The sequence below is a fragment of the Lates calcarifer genome, linkage group LG8, assembly GCF_001640805.2.
Source record: "Lates calcarifer isolate ASB-BC8 linkage group LG8, TLL_Latcal_v3, whole genome shotgun sequence".
Lineage (NCBI taxonomy): Eukaryota > Metazoa > Chordata > Actinopteri > Centropomidae > Lates > Lates calcarifer.
The window spans coordinates 902367-925260 of record NC_066840.1 but is presented as its reverse complement, the minus strand read 5'-3'; the positions used below and the strand labels follow the sequence as shown (position 1 = coordinate 925260).

The following is a 22894-nucleotide window of genomic DNA, read 5'->3' as shown; positions in this document are numbered from 1 at the left end:
TCTACCTCCTGAGCCACAGCTGCCATCCCATAACACTCTAGGGGAAACACTGTATATTTATTGGATTTATTTGTTAATGTGTCAAACTATACGTAATAGCTGATGTGATATAAATAGCTCATTCTAAGTAAATGAAAACACATTTCTGCCAATAAATCCTTGAAGTGGTCAGCTGGACACCCTACACTGTAACAAATATCTAAAACTAAAATAAACATGCACACATTTACAGCTTTAAATCACAATCAATGAACCATGTTATAGTACTGAGCTCAGTGATGATGTGAGTGTGTTTATTTCAGACACTAAACAGATCAGGCATGTTTCATACAGGTAGAAATGAGTTGAAGTAAGAAGTTGAACTGCAGCAGCTCATCTGATGGCTTCAGGTAGAAAGGAAATGTCTCTGACAGAGTTTCTCTTCGTTGGTCCTGAGCAGATCAAATACGTGAGCAGGAATCCTGCTCTGATTAATCTGATTAAGACCAAACTGATCTCCATCAGCTTGGTGGAGTCCAAGAAACTTTGCTCAGACATGTGTTGATTAGCATCAATGATCTGTTCCTCAGAGCACACTACTATACAGTGATGACAATGAAAGCAGGTACATACCTTTCAGACACAGAACTCAAAAACATATTACAGTTCCTGTAAACTGGATCATATGTTCTGGAGGGTGTTCTCTAATGACTGTTCCTTTTAAGCAGCATCGTAAAAACGCCTCCAGTAGCTTCACTGCTTTTAGCTTCCTGCTGTTACAGTGTGTAACACAAGTACCACCTGCTCTAGTTGAAACCAGTCTGTGTAGCTGCTGTGAAACAGATTGGATGTGTGTTTTCAGGGCTGTCCAACATGCTCTATAGAGGACTAGACAAGAAATTCTGTATAAGATTCTGCAGAGCGTCTGTGTTTGACCCGTGTTACAGTTGGGGTTGTAGCTGAACAGAAAGGAATGGCTAGGCCTCAGAGGTCCTCCTCCTGATCTCAGCCAGTAAATCAGCTCGGGAAATATCAAACTGTGGAGAGACAGCATGGGACAAAGAGGGAGAGGTTAGCCCTGCAACCGCACCAGAACCGTCAGAACTCAACCACAGAACTTTATACAACTTTGGAAGCCTAGCCCCAGGCTAGGAAAGGGTGGTTTGGATGAAATCCTCTTTTCTGGTATATGTCATTTTAAATGGGAATATTGATGTATATCGTGGTACAGCATATGTTCTGGACAAATAATTGAGAAGCAAGTAAGTGGACCTCTGATGTTAGACTCTTCTGTTACCTGACTGAGAATCTAGCAATGGCTATAATAACAGGAAATGACTTTCACTGAGTTAAAAAAAAATTACATCTGTACAGCATAATCTCAGAACTGACAAATTTATAGTCTCAAGGTATTGTCATCATATTACACCATCCTCTTTAACCACTTTGCATTGTGGGTAGTTCAGGTGACAGTGGCTATTTGATGTGTATTTCATTGTATTTTTTAAAATTAATATTTTTAGCTTGTATATTCTTATTCTGTATATTGGTGATTTCCTGACTTCATTGTTTTGAAGTTTGAAGTTAATAATTTTCTCTCTCTCTCTCTCTCTCTCTCCCTGTGAGAGAAGGCTGGCTCATTGCTACCTGTACAGCACATTACTGCCTGTAGATGTTGGACATGTGTCACTGCAAGACAGGGCTGAAACAGGAAGCTGCTCGTGGAATCTGTTCCTCGATGAGATCTGTCTCACCCTGACAAGTAGTGTTTAAAGCCGGGGTTTGTGATTAGAATCGAATTCACTTCTATTCAAAGTCAGGAAATATCTCCTCATAGTCAGCTAGCTGGCCCTTCTGTGTGTGTGCCACCAGAAATCTGGTGTTTCTACACAGCCCTGGTTCTAGACTTAGAATATAACTGAAGTGGGTCGGTGTGATCCATTCTATTCCTGCTCATGCAGGAGGTGGGAGGGTATAAAGCAGGCAGTGGGAGTGAGAGAGACAGAAATTTGCAGAGCAGAGACGGGGTAATGGCAGATAAACAGCATAAGAGGAAACAGAAGGAGGAATATGAATTTAAAAGAAAAGACTATGACAGAGCCAGTAGGTCAGTAATGTTTTGTCCTGTTTGTTCTTGGTGTAATGTTAGAGTAAGGAGGACAGTTGTGAGTATCTCTGTCTGCAGCTGCTGTGCTAGCTACGAGAGACTGTCCTGTCTGCTACAGCTAACTCTGTAGTGAAGCTAAGCTACAGCTAACAACCTAAGTGCTAGGTATTGTGATTTGTCCATACAATGTTTGCATGGTGATTCATGCCTGAGTTTGTGGGGGTGGAGCCTCCAAAGGAGCACTGAAGGGAGGGGTGTGTTTGTTTTGCTGCTGAATATCAACAGTCTTTCTCCAGGACGCCTTTTTCTGTCTTACATGCAGACTTTTAGTGTCTCATTACTGTCCAGACATATCTGTGTGTCTGTGTGTGACAGCACAAACATAATGTGTGCACTGTGTATCGATCGTACCTCCTCTCTGGTGGCCACGACACGTAGTTTAACCACTCCATCCTTCAGCTCCTGCTCTCCCAGAATGGCCACCAGGGGGATCCCAGACTCCTCACAGTGCTGCAGCTGACTCAGCAGTTTGGGGTTTTTCTTGTACATCACCTCTGCCTGCACACACACACACACACACACACACACACACACACACACACACACACACACACACACACACACACACACACACAGCATTCAATTGCCTGTACCTCTACTTTCAGAATTCTGCTGTCTTTTTAAACAGGTACTGCTGTCAAAAAAATCTTTCCAATTAACTTCCTCCCAGATCACCTCCTGTCTACTGCAAACAAATCCTACACTGAAAGAATATCAGCAAGGTATCACACAATTTTTTAAATCAAAGCTAATAGTTTTTAAGTCATTTTTAAGAGCTAAAAGAAAAGTTAACACTTTTTCCACAGAAGAACAGAGCAATCTTAAATCAATGATTTGATAAATATAAAATTGGATGTTGTCCCAGTATTAATATGAATCTCTACATAACAACAAAAAAAAACCATTAGCAAAATCTCATTGATCATGAGAAGATATAAGAACCCTTCACACCTCAACCCCTCTAACACAAAACCTTTCATAACCAATTTGCTTGAAATCCTCAATTAAGACAACAGAAATGCTTAAAATGATAAAGCAACATGCAACACAATATCACTGCCCAAAATGCACATAAATACAGACAAGGCTGTCGAAACCAGCTCAGTCAGACACTGAACACAATCTAAGGCAAGAGTCCAGAGACTGAATCAAGAGCAAGGCCAACAAAACTGTCCTCCTCCAACAATGAGCTTTAACCTCAACACAGTATTTCAATCCTGTTATTTCAGATGATAGAAACTTAAGACTGAACACAATACACTGATTTTACACAGTGTGTGCTGTCCTGTCTGTAACAAATCTTTCTCCATTTTCCTCTAAATCCAGATGACATTGAGATACATGCTGCCAGGTTTGGGAGTAACAGATTACATTTACTCTGGTTACTGTAACAAATTCATTTTTTGTGTGTACTTTTAAAATTCTGATATTTTCTTTAACTTTGGTCGTTTTTATCTCAAGTACATTTGCTACATTTAAAGTTACAGTTGTTACAGAATAAGAACAGAAATCAGATGAAAAAGTAATGATAAATTGTATGAGACAGGAACAAAGGAAAAGAGCAGCATCAGTAGCTGCAGAGGAAGCTGCATTTTTTTTTTTATAAAAGGTAAGATGTGCCACTACATACCATTATAAATGAAGCATATGCTTGTTAGGTACAGACCCCAGTAAAAATCACAGCATCATTTTTATTTGTATTTTTTTTAATCTTTTCCAGTGAAAATGAAATTCCAGAATTCCCAGGCGTGGTCTGATGGATCTGGATTTCTGCTGAGGCAGCAGATAGTGGGCTCAGAATTTGGCCTCAACAGCATGAATCCATGGAGCCAGCCTGTCCAGGCTGGTGGTGTGATGGTGTGAGGAATGTTTTCTTGACTCACTTTGGACCCTTAATAGCACAAACACCTGTGCATTTAAAGGTTTATCTGATATGTGCAGTGGATGTGTTGTCAGGACATATGACCTCAGAACTTCAAGAAATTTAAATTGATCAGGACCACGACTTCTGACATGAGTCGACCAGAAGTTGACACAAAACTGGACATGGAACAAACAGAAGAACTGGCGGGCCACATAAGGTTAGCACAGAACATACAAAAGGCTCACACACACCTTAATGCCAGCGTTCCAGAGCTCAGTGACGAGTTTGAGTCGCTCTTCCAGCAGGTTCTTCTGAGCAGACGCCACCATGACCTGGACCTCTGTGGTACGAACCTTCTCTGCTGAGGCCTGAACAACATTGGAAACAGGTCAGATTTAAAAAAATAAATGACTCACTGGCAGAACATGAAGATACAGTTTAGTCATGTAATTTTATGTCACCTCAGCTTTCTGCTCCATGATGGAGAATATCCTCTCGATGCCGATGCTGACGCCCACACATGGCACTTTCCTGCCCTTAGGGTCGAACATGCCGACCAGGCCGTCGTAGCGACCCCCTCCGGCCACGCTGCCCACGCTGACACTCTCCTCTGCGGGTGCACCCTGCTGGGTTTCATTGGAGACCGGGGCAACACCTGCCTGTGTCAGCACTGCCTCATAAATGATTCCTGTGTAATAGTCCAGACCACGGGCCAGACTGAGGTCGAACACCACCTGGAGATGACAGAGAATGAAAAATAAAGATAGAAAAGGTACCAGAGTAGAATGGTGAGTCAGCAGTACCAAGGTAATGACAGAAGGAAAAAACAAAAGCTGTTTCTTGCTAACATTTCAGTGTCTTTAGCTTCATCTGGTTGTAAGGCCCTGAGGTCACAGTGACCTTGATCTTTGACCACCAAAACTAATCAGTTCATCCCAGAGTCCAGGTGAATGTTTGTACCAAATTAGAAGAAATTCCCTCAAAGTGTTGGTGAGATATCGTATTGAAGAGAATGGGATGGACAGAAAACATACTGCCCTCAGCCACGGCTGCTGTCAAAGTGTATAACAATGATATTTAACTATTACTATAAAAAATGTTATAGGAAGAATAAATAATGCCGTCTCACCTTGTCTGTGACCTGGAAGAGCTCCAGGTAGCTGAAGAGCAGTTTGATATCTGAGAGGCCAGCACAGGCCTGCTTACTCTGAGACATTTTCGGGTCCTGAAGGAGGCGCTCTGCCAGGTCCCTTCCACCTACAACACAAACAGTTGCCTTTTGACACATACAGCAGAGCAATGTGGGTCATTATCTGGAGTTGTGTTTGTGTTTAGTCTAATACTCTTGTTTAACTCTGTTTTTGGTCTCTACCACCCCCTGAAGGAAACCTCTATCTGTCTCTGGGTCTTTTTTGTTGCTGAGCAGGCAGTGGACAAGTTTTCATTGGAAACAGCTGCTGCTGCTGAGTGTGGAAGTGGTGGGCAGTAGAACCAAAAAACTGCACTAACAGAGGCTCCAAAGCTCTGCAGAGCAACAGAGATGGTGATAATTCTCATCACAGTGAGTGACTCCTTTTTTACATGTAGTCACTTGATTCATTGCTGGGATAATGCTGAAACTATCACTATTATTTTCATGATCAATCTGCTTATTATATTTAGTCTATTGATCTTATCTTAAATATCAGAAAATACTGATAAATGAAAAGCCCACAATGAGTTGTTTGTTGTGCCGATCGTTCAGGGAGCAGATGTATAAAGGGTGCGTACACCCTTCTTAAATAACCACACCTATGCATCATGGTCATGAGTAATGACAGGAGCTCTGAGAACTGGTAAAAATGCTCTTCTCTTTTGCCAGTCTCCTCACTGGCAGGTCTGATGAGCAAGTATCAAAATGCAAACAAAACACATCTGCATATTTCTCACTAACACTGTGCAAACACAGTGTTAGTCATGAAACTACACAGTGTTATGCATCTGGCCTCTGGTCAGAGAGGCCTTAACAAAACCACCTGGGTGGAGGAGTTAAGTCATTGACCACGAACCATATCATCATTCTTCAGTTAATTCAATCATGTTTAAGGACTGAGCTCACAGTCAGTAGTGTTACTACTATATTGCATTATATTCAGAGGTGTCCCTAATATTCTGACCCCTCATAATGTAATCCAGTACAGCACCACCTTTAACTATGAGCTCAGTAATAGACACAGAACTGAATTCATACATTTACGACGATGTCAACATAAACACCATGAGCTTTATAAAGGTGATATGGTGGATGATATACAATATGGCAAAGCTGTTCTACTGAATTGCAACATATGGTAACAGATGAAGTGGCCACTGAGGTCACTGTAACTACTTTATATAGCGCTGTGTATTTTCATTTGTAGCAATGTGTTGTACTTATTCTTAAACTGATCATATGTTTTGTATGTAAAATCTTAAATCAGCAAAGGAACTAGTAACTATAGCTGTCAAGTCCATGTGTGAACTGTAGAGGAATTGAAGTGTAAAAAGTAGGTACTGAGGAAAACATACACTGCAGTTAGTATGGATTAAGCAGATGAATGTTTTACCAGCACCGAATGATGTATCTCGTATCTCATGTGAAAGTCTCACCCTGCATACTGACGTACTCCCCAATCTGGTCGGCAGCCTCCTCTGACAAGCCCTTCTCATTCACCATCTCCTTCTTTACGTCCTCCCAGGCCATCTAGAGGAGCAGCAGCAGGAGGGGTTGTGTCAGAGCCAGACAGCAATAAATGTAGAGAGAAAGTCAAGATCAAAGGGTCAACAGCAGACTAACTACAACCAAAGTCTCAAAGGCTGGCCCTCGGACCATCTACATATCTATCTAAACTCGTTTCTGTAAATGAATGTACCTTGTCCAGTTTATCCACTGTTGAACAGATGGTCCGGAACTTTTCATCTGGAACACCACACACAGCAAACATCCCATCGAGAATGCGCCTGTCGTTGACCTGGAGATGGAAGACGTGGTTACAGAGCTGAGACGTACCAATCATAGCCTGTACTTAATTTAACTCAACTGATGTGACAGACCCCCTGGACTGTACCCTGCCTCTTGCCTGGTGTCAGCTGGGATAAGCTCCAGCCCCCCTGCAGCCCTTAACAGATAAGCAGTATAGATAATGGATGGATGGATGATGAGACAAACCTTGATACGGAAGTCTCCAAGGTCCAGCTCACTGAGGATTTCATGGACGATCTTCAGACATTCAGCATCTGGAATCATGGCGTCATACTGCCCTGCTATATCAAAATCCTGACACACACACACAGATTCATTAAAGCAGTGCAGACAGTGTCCCTGCCAGATTGTGAAGTGTATTAAACAAATCACTGAGCAGCTCGATCTGTGGTCCCTGACAGGAGTGAAAACATGAGAGGATGACTCACACACTGGTAAAACTCTCGGTAGCGGCCACGGGTCATGGCTGGGTTGTCACGGCGATAGACCTTAGCGATGTGGTAGCGCTTGATGTTGGTTATCTTGTTCATCGCCAGGTAACGGGCAAATGGCACCTGAATTAGGTGGGTCAAGGACAACACACCACTCTCTGCTTTGGAAGGCACTGAAATGTTTTCAGTTCGCAATGAAAACTATGAAGGAAATATTCATTAACAACCTTTTTTTCATCAAACTAAAAGTCAATAAAAACTAAACTCTGATAACAAGAACTATGATGAAATGTATTATATTTTTCATCAATGATTAAAAACTAATAATATGAAAGGACAAATGAACTAATTATTTTTTAATGAAAAGTCTTATTGAACAACCTGCAGTATCTGCAGAATCACACACTGTAGCTGCTGATTAGTTAAACTGCTTCTAAAATATGAGATGAGGCTGAAACAGGAGTTTGAGGTTGTGAGAGTGTCTTAGAGAAAAGACATCAGTATATCAAAAGACATCAATTGATGTTATAATGTTATTAAAATATATATATATATATATATATATATATATATATATATACAAAAACCATAAACCAATGAACCACAAGCTAAAGACAAAATAATATGACATCTAGGTTTTTGTGAAAAAAAATGGCTAAACATATGTATTAATAATGTAAGTGAAGGATACAGTGAGGTCATATCTGAGGGACAGCAGCTCTCCTCCTTGGTCTTTGAGGTCATAGATGAGCTTGGAATCTTCTCCATATTTCCCTGTCAATGTTTCCTACGCCCAGACAGGAAGATGATTAACTTTAATGTTTGTATGTCAAATGAATTTAAAGTTTTCCACATGTAATAAGTGGCAAGCATGATGAAACGTGTTGAAAATCTACCTTCAGTTCAAAAACAGGTGTGTCGATGGTCTCAGCTCCGTGGCGTTTGAAGCAGCCGATGATGGTGTTGAAGACTTTCTCTCTGATGGCCATCTGCTTGGGGTTGTAGTCCCTCGTTCCCTAAAGAAAGAAAGAAAAACACTTGGTGTTTCCATCCGTTTGTCAAGTGAATTTTACCCAAATTTGTTTGTGTTTTTCAAGTCTGTCTGAAAACAAATGGTAAAATGTACACTGAAAGAGTTTTTAGTTGCTATGATGGTCCTCGTCTCCGTGCTGGCTGTGAAGAGATCCCCTCCTACTGTGATTACAGTGGAAGAGATGGGGGACAAAGCTACACTCTGTATAAAGAGACATTATCAACTTCAGCTAAAGCTAATATGAAGGTTAGGGTTCAAGTAACCTAGTTAACTTGAGTTAAACTTTTAGAGTTAAACTTTTTTTTTCAAGGTAGTCTGTACAGGTGAGTGTACAATGGGGCAAGGGGGGTATCACATGCATGTTGTCATTCGTGGTATGAGACTTCACCACAAAGCATTTGTGATCCTGCATCTAGCAGCTGTTTGACAGGCAGGGGGTAGCAGGAAGAAGTGAAATTAGTTGGGCTGCCCCCTAAAAGTCAATGATTCAATGCATCAGTTGGGGACCCTGGTTCCACTCACAAAATGATTCGTTACACATATTTTTTTAGCGGGCTCACAGTTTACACTCACAGCGTTACAGGATCAGCAGTGTGTCAGGCATGTGTAAACTTTACAACTGAGTCTTGTCTTAAAATGACTGAACCACAAAACTAACTGTGATGGAAGCAGAGCAGCAGGGCAGTGTGACTTGTTTCTGTTAGCAGCTCAGACTCTCTCAGCCCTGGTGTCAGGTATGTCCTGTCTGCCTGGCTGCATGCCCATCATGGAAACCCACACAGCTAAAGCAGAAAGTACTGGAGTGACTTAAGACATCTGAAAACACAGTCTGCAGCCAGCAGGACAGACACTCATGGTGCAGGAAGATTTTATAGCAGCTGGTCAAATCAATTATTGCTGCTGCTGTGGTGTCTTAAAGTGGAGAGCTTTTATTTGAAACTACTGTTAGAGGAAGTGGAGTCAGTGTAACACCTGGTTGAGGTGAAGGAGGAGAGAGAGAGAGAATAGAAGGGAAACTGAAAGAGACAAGAAAGAGAAGGTTTAACTAGCTAAGTTAGCTAGTTGGCTGCTGTATACCTGCATTAACATACTGTCCTTATCCAGATTAGATATTCAGATACAGATCTCATTTTAATACCAGGCAGAAATTTGATAACACATATTCCTTTTTTACTGTCTCGTCAAACAGTGCTCTGTATTTACAGTAAGTACGTATGTGTTTGAATACAGCAGCCTTACCTTTGCTGTCTTGAGGACAAACTGATGTTTGCCATCATCTCCTCCTAACTGAGCCTTCAGCTCCAGCAGTTTGGCCACCTCTTCATCAATCTGCAATACACACACACACACACACACACACACACACACCACACACACACACACACACACACACACACCAGAAGATAAGGACTTGACTGTGAACACTTGCTGTAGAAGCAGTGCACTGGTCACCATTAGTGAGAAACTTGAAAAAACTACAGATGACATTTCATTAGAGGAAATTTTCATCAGTGGCCTACCTGAGCCACAGTGATCCCAGGAAAAGAATGCAGACATCGGACACGTGTTGCAGTCCGAAAGCCCACCAGACCAGAGCAAGCACGAACACAAAATATGCCCAGCACGTTCATCCCACAGCACAGGGGATACAAAAAATAAAGATTGGGTTGAAAAAAAGTCCAGAAATTGGACAAGCAAAAGTTCAGGAATGCATCATGGGTACAGCATTATCCAGTGGTATTGTCCAGAGCCAGTCAGAGCAGCCAATCACAACGGTGCAGACGAATGTGCAGCGAGGTCCAGGAGGGTTGGAGGCCGAGGTCATCCAGGGTCAGGCAGGAAGAACAGGAGAAAAGTGGTAAGCAACCTTAGCACTAGCCGAGGGCGGGGCATGACGCATCATCATCATCATCATCACAGCGTGGAGGATAGAACATGAGATGTACCAAGTCAATCAAAGCAGCCAGCCCAACACAGCCCCCACAGACAGACAGACAGACAGACAGACAGACAGACAGGGCCCTGATGTGTCTTGTGTATTCAGTGTATCTACTGTGTGTAGCATTTTAACGGCTCCTTACTGCTGAAAAAAAGAGAAAAGAGATAAAGGCTCTCTGTCACACAAGCTTCACCATGTTAAGCACTGCTGGTAAGGAGTGTTCTTTAAACAACTCACTAATGCCCACTTTAGTCCAATCAGCCTTCTTCACAGAAAACATTTGGACCTTTAAGCCCAGGAAAAGCACAGGTGTAAAAATTAAAATGAATGATGGCTGAATCCATTTATCTTCAAACAGAGCCATCATTGATGTTATTGGTAATACCTGTGCTTTCCTGACAAGTCAAAATGGTCTACTGAAGTTACACTCTCACTTGAAGTTAGACCCAATGGTAAAGGCCCTAACAGGTCTCAAAGACACTCAGACCCTGACATAACAGATCATTCAGACCAAACCATACACAAACAAATAAAGGAGGACACAGGCAAAACTTAGAGAACAAAATGAGAAACAAGACACAGTGAGGCTGCTGTCTGTGGACTATTCAGCTGTGATGCATTCTCTGAGAGAAATGTAGCAAAATAAGTTTTTAACTGCTATTATATAGTATCTGTCTCACACAAAAAACTTCAATCTTAATTTTAATAGGGTGCAAGAAGATCTTGAACACCACAGAGGAACAACTAACTAATCTGAAACCTTACATAAATGATGTTACTGTATTTCACAGCAACTGGGGAAAGGATCAGCACCTAAAACTTGTGTTTGCTGCTATATGTAGCAGTTGGTGTGCCATTCAGTCCCACAGATCTTATCTAATATTAGGGTGGCATCGAATTAACTACATTATCCACATTTCTGCCTAACATCCGCCTGTCTTAACCGAGGAAGTTATTGCATCAGCTACCTTTTCACACTCTGAACTGACAGGCTTAAAGTAAACGTTCAAACGCATCGTGTCAGAGTTGTCTAAAAACTTCACTTTAGCAAATGAATTGAATTGTGTGTGGCCTCTGAGGAGGTGGTGGCTGAGATTCTGTCAGTTCCGTACCATTAGCACTAGCTAGCTAGTCGACTGAATGGAGGAGGCCGGTTAGCCGCTCCTTTGAAGCAACTTAAAGCTAGCAGCTGGCCCGTGAAATGAAAACACCGGCAGAGACAAAATGACAAGCAGCTCCTTCTACCTTTAGAGACAGTGAGCATTTGATGCGATAACAGGACAATTAGCCGGTAGCCTCAGCACATGGAGCTCATTGTTACACCGCTTTTGGACCGACTCCAAAAAACACTGCTCAAGTCTAAAGCACTTTAATGTTGACTCACTTATCACTGAACATATATGCACCGTTCTCATTTGACAGAGAACAGTGGCTTTTCTAATGAGTGTTTCATTGAAAAACAAAACCGTTAGTGGACATGATGTAAGCCAAATAAAGGGGTGACTCGTAATGAATCAGACACCACCGTTAATGAGACAGTTGCAGAAAGCACGACGCACTAAGGGCCGTAAATAATCTGACACGCAGGTAACGGCGCTGGGTCTTGGGTTGTCCAGTTAGCTTAGCTATGCGGTATGACTGAAAATCTTCTACCTGTACCGGGGCTGACAGACTAGCACCCCCTCTGTTAAACGTCAAACCGACTCACCGCATGTTCAGGACCTGTCTTGACAGCACCACTGAATATCAGCGCTAACTCAGAGTACTGACCTGCTCTTTGCTCGCCTTCTCTGACTTTAACTTCCGGACGACTTCCCCTTGGATTTTAATCGCTTCTTGTACCCGTGCCTTGTCCGCCATTGCTTTTCATTTACGTGTTTCTGCCAATATTCACACTTCCATCAACTGGGTGGCACTGCTGGACGGAGGAGAAATGCCGCTGTCATGGGTATGGTGGAATCAAGCGGAAACGGAAATACGTCAAATTTCCGTTCCATATTTTCTAAGTAAAAGACTTCCTGGTGAAGGTATGTAGAGATATTTTCAAAGTCACTGGATAAAACTCTGCTTGTACACAGTGTATCCTTACCAAACATTTACTGACACTGTCAAAAGTCAAACTACCTATTTTTAAGTAGCATTATTAATTATTACCTATTAAGTATTAATACTAAAAATTCAAAGGATACTAATTGGACTATTGGACTTTGAAATCAAACTCAACCAAGACATTACTAAGACATTATTATTTTTACATTTCTCAAACTTTGATCTGAGAACAAATCAGTCCTAACAACCTCTGACCACACAATAACCTGTGGTGAATGGTCACAGTTGCTTCAGAACAAAAGACATACATGTCATAGTATGAACTTGCCAAAACAAATATGTAAAGTATTTGTAGGTGTTGTGATTAACTGAAGCCATTCATGGTAGAAACTGAAATATATATATTGTATTAGATATTCAAAGAGATACCAAATTGCTATTATATAGCATATGGTGCTTAAATAACTTCAAAAGTTAACGTACAGTGTCTACACATGCAGGACTTTATACTCAGCACCACATACAAACAAACATCTTCCTGTTCAAACAGTGGCCAAAGTAAGACCTCAACCAAAGTCCACTATAGTGAGTGAGCAGGGACCTGCCAGCAGCATGTCTGTGAGTATCACCATATTACTCTACTCTGTAGTCAGATACACATAGTGGACTGAAATGAATAGAACATAATGGTTGATGGGAAAGAAAATGACCATGTGAGGCAGTGTTAACAGTAGGTTGCTTCATGGACCTTGAACTTCACAGCAGTTTGATTAGCTGCAGTGTCCTGTGATAGAAATGTATTTGATTTAACAAGCATCTGGAGTTTCTTGTTCGTGAAAGTGGTCAAAATAAAACGCTGAGCAGGGGTACAAAGGTTTTAGCTGCTTGAATCAAGGGGCATGGCTGGGAAATGTCAGCCTCCTCAGAGAATATTGCTTTGGCTGCTAGATTCAAAGGTAGCAGACAGGCTCTTGCTTTTCATGAACTTAGCTTTTGCGCACATAATTTACAGACTGCACTTCAAATGGACATTTCTATTCCACTCTAGCCTCTATGCTGGTGCACAGTGAAGAAGGTAATTTCCCAAGCTATCTGTTTCCCCAAATCATTTTCTTTTTCAAGTCCTGGTAGCTCTTAAAAGTAAATTAGGAAGTCAAAGGTGAAGGCAAGGGGATAATACAGTGAATGTTATGTCTTCAGCTTGTTTTGCTGCTCCCTTGTGGCCAAATTAATCAATGCAGGTTTAAACTGCCTGCATATAGCGGAGTGGACTATACAACAACCCTGTGCCTCTGTTTCTTGGGGAGGCAGAAACCACTGCTCCTGGGTTACACTTTTGCATTGTGTTATAACTTTCTCAGCTGCTCCACTGTGCACTGCTGAGTCTTTTAGTCTTGGCATCCAGCACCAGTGCATCTGAGTCCATTTGTGTTTTTGATAAGTATTTGATGACTCCTCTCTATCTGAAGGCCTGCTTCACCATCCTGTTACTATGGAGATCAGGACTGATAAATCTACATCACACAGACTCTGATACATGGATCAAAACTTTTTGTCCACAGGGCTCAGTCAGGATGGAGGTGTCTCCCCCTCCCTCAGGCCTAGAAGCAGAGTATGAGACACTTTTCACCACTGACTCCCTCCTCTTCCTCCATGAGCTGATCTCCACATTTGATGAGCAGGTGGATCAGGTGAGGCAGCTGAAAAAGCCCTTTCACTCAGTGAATGTTGAACTTGTTTAACTCAGGATGAGGTGTCTGCTCTTCTCTTTTCTCCTCAGGTGCTGAGGTTGCGGGTGTCCAGAAAGGTCCACTTGGATCTTTCAGGTGATCTGCCGAGCTTCCTGGAGCACACCTCAGATATCAGGAGAGACCCAGCCTGGAGGGTGCTCCCTGTGCCCCTGAGGCTCCAGAGGAGACATGTGGACATTGGGGATCTGGCCCCCAGCGATACCCAGCGCTTTGTTGAAGCTCTTCAGTCACCAGCACAAGGCATACAGGTAGCACTGACATCATTTACCTGTGACCTCCTTCAACATCCTCCCCTTCATCATCAGCACACAAAAGGAAAAAGTCACATGGTGCTAGATCAGGTGAACAAGGAGGGTGATCAAGCACTGGGACTTGTTTTTGGGACAGAAACTGCTTTACTGAGAGCGCAGTGTGAGCTGGCACGTTGTCTTGATGAAGAATGAAACCACAGTTCTGGTCTCGTTCTTCAGGCTTTTTCTCTCTTTATCAATGGAGACGATTACTGCTCTCATTCTTATGCTGAGTCGTCGATCATTTCAAATGATTTGTTCAGTCTGTTTAATGTTTTCACAAGTTTTTGATGTGCATGGACGCCCAGAGCGTTCATCGTCTTGGACGTCCTCTCTGCCTTCACGAAGTCTTTCATTTCATTCAAACACACGTGCTCGTGACATGCAGTGTTCCCCGTACAATGTACCAAAACATTCAGCTGCTGTTCTGTTCAATTTCACCAAAATATTCAAGTTAATGCTCAACTTTGAAGCTAATCATTTTCTGACGCCTCAGCAGAAACACATGCACTTCAGTCAGTAGCTGCAGTGAACTAAAGACGCCACTTATTGGAAACTTATAGCAGCTGTGCTTTAATCTATAACACTCAGTGTGACTGTGAACCACGTGGTTTTATCTTCATAAGTGCAGTCTCATTATTTAATAGCCATACGTTGTATACTGTGTGCTGCACTGTTAAATAATAATGCAGAACAATGATAATGCTGTGACTTATTTGGAGTCAGTCTGTCAGACAAAATGAAACATCCTCTCTTTGGTTTCTGCAGGTTGACTTTGATGATGGGAACTGCCCTACATATTACAACCAGATCAAAGGCATGCACAATGTTTTAAAGGCAGTGCACAACCAGTTTCCCAGTAAGTGGTTTACTTGAAATGAATACTGATACTGGGACAGCTATGTTAATGGACATGAGTATTTGTGTGGATGTAGGTAGAGCAGGTCACCCACTATTCAGAAGCTTAGTGGGTTGATTAGTGGCTCCTCTGGTCCTCAGGCCAAAGTGTCTTTGGGCAAGATACTGAACCCTAGATTACACCACGACGTAGCATCAGTGTGTGAATGTGTGTGTCTGTGTATACAAGACAAGCACTGTATGAATGTGTGTGTGAATATTCCAGATGTGGCTCAGAGTCACAGTCACAGCATGAACGTCTCTGTCCATTTCCCTTCATGTGTTCACAGATGTTCCACACGTCTCTCAGGCACCGGTGCTGATGCTGCGTCCTCGTGCTTGGAACATGGTGGAGCACAACATGATGGTAGTGTTCACTTCACTCAGTTCATCTACTGATTCAGTGCAGGTTTGGACACACATCTGTGTGCTGAAGTGGCCTTCATCACTGGCTTGATTTTGTAATAGCTTGAGAGCTCCCCAACTACTAAAAAATGAAATAAATTATGAAGAATAATAAAGGAAATACAACTTAACAGTTGACTCAATTAATGAAATATGAAAAATCCAAATCATTCCAAAAATATTTTTGAAACACTTGTTTTCTTGCTGTCTTGGTCATTTTCTGAGGGTGATGGCAGTTTGCTGGGGAGACTCATAACCTCATTATTTCTAATTTGATGGTTTGAACTGGCTAATTCATCATTTGTTTTTAAACCACCAAACTACCAGCTGCTGAAATGTGAGGATTCACTGCTTTGTTACTTTTCATATGAATATAAATGATACATATATGAATACAGTTTTCCTGTATTTCAGTGCTGTGGTCATTTGTCTGTATGTTTAAGGTATTATAGGCTAACAGTGTATATGACTAATAATTAAAGAAAACGCTGTTGTGTTGTTGTGTTGTTGTGTTGTTGTGTTGTTGTGTGCTGTTTGTCAGGTGGAGGGGAAGGAGGCTCCTGGTCCGCTCTTTGACTTTGGACTTCTCATGTTTCACTGTGGAAAGACACTGTTTGAAAACAAGAGTGGACCCTATTTCTACCTGTCAAAAGTAACACACACACACACACACACACACACACGCTTAACTACACAGATGATTCGTGTAATGTGGTCCACGTGAAGCTCTGCCGTTTCCTGTTTTTCAGGTGGAGAGCTTCATGGAGGCCAGACTATGGAACAAGATCTTTGTGTGGACACAACAGAAGGTCTGAACACCTGTCTGTCTGTGCATATATTCAATTCAATTCAATGTTATTTATATAGCGCCATATCACAACAACGGTCATCTCAAGGCACTTTTCATATAGAGCAGGTCTAGACCGTACTCTTTAAAATAGGTATTTACAGAGAGAGACCCAACAGATCCACCATGAGCAGCACTAGGAGACAGTGGCAAGGAAAAACTTCCTTTAAGAGGCAGAAACCTCGAGCAGAACCAGACTCAGGGTGGGCAGCCATCTGCCTCGACCGGTTGGGTTAAGAAGGAGAGAGAGAGAGAGAATAGCGAGAGAAGACCATAGCATAACACAGGTTCCATATAAAATGTAAGGTGATGCCAGTAATACAGCAGTAGTAATGATAGTAGTGATAATTAAAGTATTAACTGCTAACACAGCAATACAACTAATAGCAGTGTAAGTCCTTTCTAATTCTAGCAGCAGGGAGAGAGAGAGAGAGAGAGAGAGAGAGAGAGAGAGAGAGGAGCTCAGTGCATCATGGGAGATCTCCCAGCAGTCTAGGCCTATAGCAGCATAACTAAGGGATGGTTCAAGCCTGAGCCAACCCTAACTATAAGCTTTATCAAAGAGGAAAGTTTTAAGCCGACTCTTAAAGGTACAGAGGGTGTCTGCCTCCTGGACCAAAACTGGGAGAAGGTTCCACAGTAGAGGAGCCTGATAACTGAAGGCTCTGCCTCCCATTCTACTCCTGGAAACTCTGGGAACCACCAGTAAACCAGCATTCTGGGAGCGCAGAGTCCTGGTGGGATTGTAGGGGACTATGAGATCTTTAATGTAAGATGGAGCCTGACCATTAAGGGCTTTGTAAGTGAGGAGGAGGATTTTGAATTCTACTCTGGATTTGACTGGGAGCCAATGTAGAGAGGTTAACACAGATGAAATATGGTCATATATCACTCACCTATTTCTCTGACAATGTCAAATATCAGTGTCTTCTCAGTTTCAGTCTGAAAACATGTTCATGTGTTACCTGCTGTTCAGCTCAGCTGACAGTAAACACTGTCCTGTAGGTGTGAGGACAGCTCAGAGTATTCCTCTATCTCAACACATCATTCTGTTTTTCATTCTATGACTAACTCTCCTGTTAGCAGGAACCTAAATATGTGTGAACTCCTCATATGTTGTTGTATGTAAATGAATTTGTATGTCTGTGTGTGTGTGTGTGTAGCTCGGCCTTCCACTGGGCAGCATTAAGGCGACAGTGCTAATTGAAAATATATTAGCAGCCTTTGAGATGGAGGAGATTCTCTATGAGCTGCGAGACCATTCAGCAGGACTCAACTGTGGCATCTGGGATTATTCAGCCTCCTTTGTCAATAAGTTTGGTGAGCTAAACATTCTGTTCTCCACTGAGCCTCTGAGCCTAATCACTACTGTAGACAAAGTCATATGTACTGTCAGAATTAGGCTCATATAAGGTATGATGTTCATTATTATTAGTAGTGGTAACTTTTGACAGTGACATAATGAATCAGACATTCTCTGTGTGATTAAAGAGGTCATGTTGTTCTCCTTCAGGACACCGACGGGCCTTCCTGCTGCCTGACCGCAGTAAATATGTCAACATGGAGAAACGCTTCCTACGCAGCTACATGGAGCTGCTGGTTCAGACGTGTCACCGGCGGGGGGCGCTGGCCACAGGAGGCATGGCTGCTCTGCTGCTGCCTCAGGACCCACTCAGTGAACCCTACAGGAGAGTGCTGGCTACTGTCACCAGGCAGGAAAAGTCCACACACACACACACACACATGTTCATCAAACTGTTAAAAGCATTGCAGTGGAGAAACACACACACAAACATTTACTCATTCAGCAGACACTTAATCATATAGTAGGTGTAAAGTGCAAGGATGATCAGCTAAAGAAGATGACAGTCAGTGTTAGCTGAGTATGTGAGATTCAGAGAGGGACGCTCCTGATCTGAGAGCTGGTTCCACCATGAGGGAACCACAAACCAGAACAGCCTGGACTGAGAACGCCTCGTGTGCAGGGATGGTGATGTAAGTAGATGGTGCAGACGTGTAGAGAAAATAGAGACAGTATTCAGCTCATACGCTCTACTCCCATTATTTCCTGGCCTCACCCGTACTGTCTTCCAGCCAGAGCAGAACAGGTCAGCTAGTATTAGCAAGTTCCTAATAATAAAGGACTAAGGATGACATTTGGTCTTAAACTTGTGATGAATCAAAGTGTTGGTCCAGCGTAAAGTTCAACTCAAAGTCGAGGTCATCAGCAAATTACTAGAAAATGTTCTCACTTGGATGAAAGGGGAATTTCCTGACAATGACTGAATGGTCATTTTAAAAAGCAGACTCTAGTCAGAACCCTCATCAGGTTTTACGTATGAGTTGTTAAATAAACAACATTTTCTCTTTATACTTCATAAATGGTTTAGTTGAGATAACTGAGGTCCAAAAACATCATACAAACAGCAATATTTTTTATTTAAGTGGGATTTTGATGGCAAGACTTAGACTAGTAATGGAGTTCTTACTTACTTAGTTATTGCTACGTCATGGTAATTAACCTCACTGTATATACAGGTATCATGAGTGTACATTTACACTGGTGTTGTGTGTATTCTGTGCTGAGCTGACAGATGTCATCCTGTCTCACTCTCTTTTCTCCCACGTCTCAGGCTGAAGTTGCTGGAGATTAAGGCAGGTGTGGATGGTTTCATGGTTTATGACCTGAACTTGATTGAGCCCATGCAGACAGTAAGCACAGGATAATGAGCCATATATACAGAGTGACCAGTAATGACTTTGGTTTCTGTTCATGGTCGTTCTTCACCTCTTCCAGCTCTTCAGACTCCACACTGACGGTGATAATCAGCTTCACCAGCTTCGAAATGATGTCTCTGTGACTCCTGAGGACCTGCTGTCCATGCCCTCGGTCAGTCAGCCGTTTCTCCCACAGCTGGACTGTCAATGAAAAAAGTTTTCATCCATCGCACAGAGCACGACAGGATGAAAACGTCACACTGACCGTGTTAGCTTCATGTAAAACAACAGGATACACCATACTGGTCTCTAATAATGAAGAATAATTTGATGTACTTTGTTTTCCCTCAGGGAGGAGTCACCCTTTATGGTTTGAAGTACAACATTGCAGTTGGTGTCCTCTTTATGAATGCTTGGCTCTCAGGTGCGTACACACACACATAGTCTTGTTCTCCTCATCTGTAGCAGACAACAGGAACTAAGTCCCACTGTGTAGACCGACTGACTGATATCACCACACTCTGTTTCCAAGGTAAAGGCCACTTCTTCTTCAGAGGCCAGGTCGAAGACTCAGCCACAGCAGAGATTTCCAGATCACAGGTGGGTTCAGTATAAAATATACCATCTACCACGAGTACGCAACAGATTATTACTTTATGAATGTACCTAGATTGTTCCCAGCAGCGTCCCTGTGGACGTAACTTACTGCAAACACAACCGAAAGAGCGTCTATTTCCTCAACACTCGAAACCTAAAGGTTTCAACATTTTATTCTGCCTCTAAATCAAGCTGCTGCTGGAGCTATATGAAAAGTCAGGGGATCACAGTTCATACTGAGGGTGCCATGGATGTCCCTGACTGACAGATACCTTGAATCCAGTCACATAAACACCCTCACAATCCTGCTTCATACAGCTTTAGAATGAACCCCTCCCTCCATAACATGATATGTGTGTGTGTGTGTGTGTGTGTGTGTCAGGTGTGGCAATGGATCCGTCATCAGACTCAGCTGGAGGACGACAGCAGGGTGGTGAGCAGGCGGCTGGTCACTGACCTCAGCAGGGAGGTGATGGTGGAGCTCAGTGCTCTGGGTCATAATGTTGGGTAAGCAGACACTCCTCAGGACACCTCTGAGGACATGGTGAAAAGGCAAAAAAAAGGGGCAGAGGCAGGTTTTTGATCGCTGGTGGTCGCCACAAACCTACCTCATACTACAAGGAAATTAGCTGGGAAATACAGACGTCACTGTTTTACCTTTTGTTATCCTCTCATCTAAGGTCTACAGGACACGTGCAGCAGGTACAAAGAGGACAGAGTGGACTACCAATAAATCGAAATTAAATTAAATCTCTATACAGATACAAAAAGTAAACAGTAGAAAACAAACTGAGGTACAGTATATGTGTATGAATGATTGAGTGGTATATGATACGACTGGTACACAGTAATAACTTACAGAACTGTTTGACCAGTGGCAGTGAGCACAGACCAACACCTGAGCTCGTGGCTGAGGGATGAACAGGGTGAGAGGGCTTCTTCAGGATGCTGTCCATGCTGTAATTCATCCTCCTCTCTGTCACTGCCTCCACACTGGCCAGCTGTAGTCTGACCACAGGGCTGGTCCTCATTACCAGCTTCTTCATTCTGCTGCCTCCCCATCACACTGTCACGAAACGCTTTACGCCACCCTCATGTGTATTGAATATGGAGCTGAGAGGTCAATAGGCAGTACAGACAAGAGTTCTGAGCATACACACTGATCAGCCATAACTTTAAAACCATGGACAGGTGAAGTGAATAATATTGATCATCTTGTTATAACAGAATGTTCTGCTGGATTCTGGTTTTCATCTAGATGGTAATTTGACATGTACCATCCACCTAAACATTGCTGGAGCATTGTACTGCTGGGGGAGGCCCCTGCCACTGGGGAGTGCTTTTGCCATGGGGGGGGGTGTGCTTGGTCTGTAACAATATTTAGATGGTGGTATGTGTCAAAGTAACATCGAGAGAATTCCATGGGTATACAGTCAGTATTTGTCTGTGTATGAATTCTCGTCTCTGTGTGTCCGTCTTCTTCAGGGCTAAACAGGGGCTACACACAGCAGCAGACATGTTCCTGGAGGTGGTCCTGAAGAGAGATTTCCCAGAGTTCATCACCACCTACTTGAATCAGGACCACACCTTTCTCAGCTCCCAGAGCAGTGCACAGGTGGAGGCTCAGCACAGACACACACACCAATCCAAACTGTGACGGTCCAGCTGGAGGACAGCTCCACGTTCTCTGCTCTACACTTTCTATACATAATGACAGACTCTAAACACACTACTCTGGACTGATGGCTTGCTTTATGCTGAAAGAGATGAATACATGTGATCCTGGTTGGGTTCCTGCAAATCCACAACATTAAAACCTCTGACAGGTGAAGTGAATATCACTGATCATCTGGTTACAATCCAATGTCCTGCTGGGAAGCCATGGCTCCTTCATTCATCCAGATTTTACTAATCATTGTACTAACACACACCCCCCCCTGCTCCCACCACATCATAAAAACTGCTCAGAAATGTCTCGAGGAACACGACAAAGAGCCCAAGGTGTTTTCTTCTTCTTCATCCAACTGTATCTTAAAATACAGGGATGAGGCTCTGGGGGAAACAGTCAGTAACTGAGGCTGTGGTGAGCAGGTAATGATAAAATAACCCCCCACCCAGTTCAAACAGGGCTGAAGTCAGATTTCTGAGATACTTGTGTACAGTCCAACTCAAAATGAATCAACACTGACACACAATTGACCTTCAGAGTCAAAGTAATGATGGCTTTCAGACTTTGACTTGATAAAACTGGGAAAGTCAAAATGATGTGATATGAAGTCAGAGGTATGATATACTGAATCAAAATGAAGAGGTATCATGTGAAAATGATGTGATGGAAAAACTAAATCATCTTTGACTGTTACTACTGGATAATGTCTCTGATGACTGCACCTGTACAGCATTCTCCACAGCTGTCCACGTGGTAGAGAATGGAACAGGCTGTACGAACACTGATGTGAGAAACAGATGTAGTAAAACTCTATTATTTTGTCCACCCAAGTCATGGCAACCCAAAACTGTGAGGGTCCAATTGGAGGACAGCTTCATGTTCTCTGTAGATGACAGAGCAGTGAGCTCACTCACTCTTAAACAAGCAGCATGGTGTAGAATCGATCTGAATATACTGTCAGGGTGAATTATCTAGCTCTCTCTGTGAAGCCCGGTGCAGTCAAACTGAAAGAACTCTCTTCAGAAAAGCAGTTTTACTCACAGCTCCTTGAAGGCTGATAAACAGGAGCAGGATGGTAAAATGCTGGTTTCTCATCAGGATCAGACTGAGGAGGTGCACACAGGGAAGAGGTTCAGTATCAAGTCCTGGACATTTGTGCGTCACATGGAGCACAAATCTTAAATCTGCAAATGCATGAAGTTCTACGCTGCATGTCCCCTAATCCATTTGGGAGCAGGCAGCGCCCTCAAGTGGCAG

At 42.7% G+C, this 22894-nt stretch overlaps 2 protein-coding genes across 3 annotated transcripts; one reads left to right on the top strand and one right to left on the bottom strand.

Annotated features, from left to right (window-relative positions):
• Positions 1-272: 272 nt before the first annotated feature.
• Positions 273-12386, bottom strand: hars (histidyl-tRNA synthetase). 2 transcript variants are annotated; one of them, XM_018694388.2, is made up of 14 exons: positions 12185-12334; positions 9996-10349; positions 9715-9804; positions 8339-8458; positions 8134-8229; positions 7440-7565; positions 7198-7305; positions 6902-7000; positions 6639-6732; positions 5140-5267; positions 4472-4744; positions 4262-4378; positions 2498-2644; positions 273-1016 (listed from the first exon to the last, which is right to left on the bottom strand). In XM_018694388.2, exons 2-14 carry the CDS (start codon positions 10104-10106, stop codon positions 957-959), a joined length of 1569 nt encoding a protein of 522 aa, XP_018549904.1. In that variant the 5' UTR covers positions 10107-10349; positions 12185-12334; the 3' UTR covers positions 273-956. The 2 variants fall into 2 exon arrangements, with proteins under 2 accessions (XP_018549904.1, XP_018549905.1); XM_018694389.2 differs by lacking the exon at positions 9996-10349 and having other exon boundaries at positions 12185-12386.
• ugl (ureidoglycolate lyase) lies at positions 12311-21832 on the top strand. Its single transcript, XM_018694373.2, has 16 exons — positions 12311-12441; positions 13014-13081; positions 14026-14154; positions 14244-14462; positions 15273-15363; positions 15692-15768; positions 16348-16458; positions 16556-16615; positions 17817-17973; positions 18167-18365; positions 19287-19365; positions 19451-19543; positions 19723-19795; positions 19904-19971; positions 20351-20475; positions 21454-21832. The coding sequence occupies exons 1-16, from the start codon at positions 12348-12350 to the stop codon at positions 21623-21625; spliced, it is 1815 nt and encodes a 604-aa protein (XP_018549889.1). The 5' UTR covers positions 12311-12347; the 3' UTR covers positions 21626-21832.
• Positions 21833-22894: the final 1062 nt, after the last annotated feature.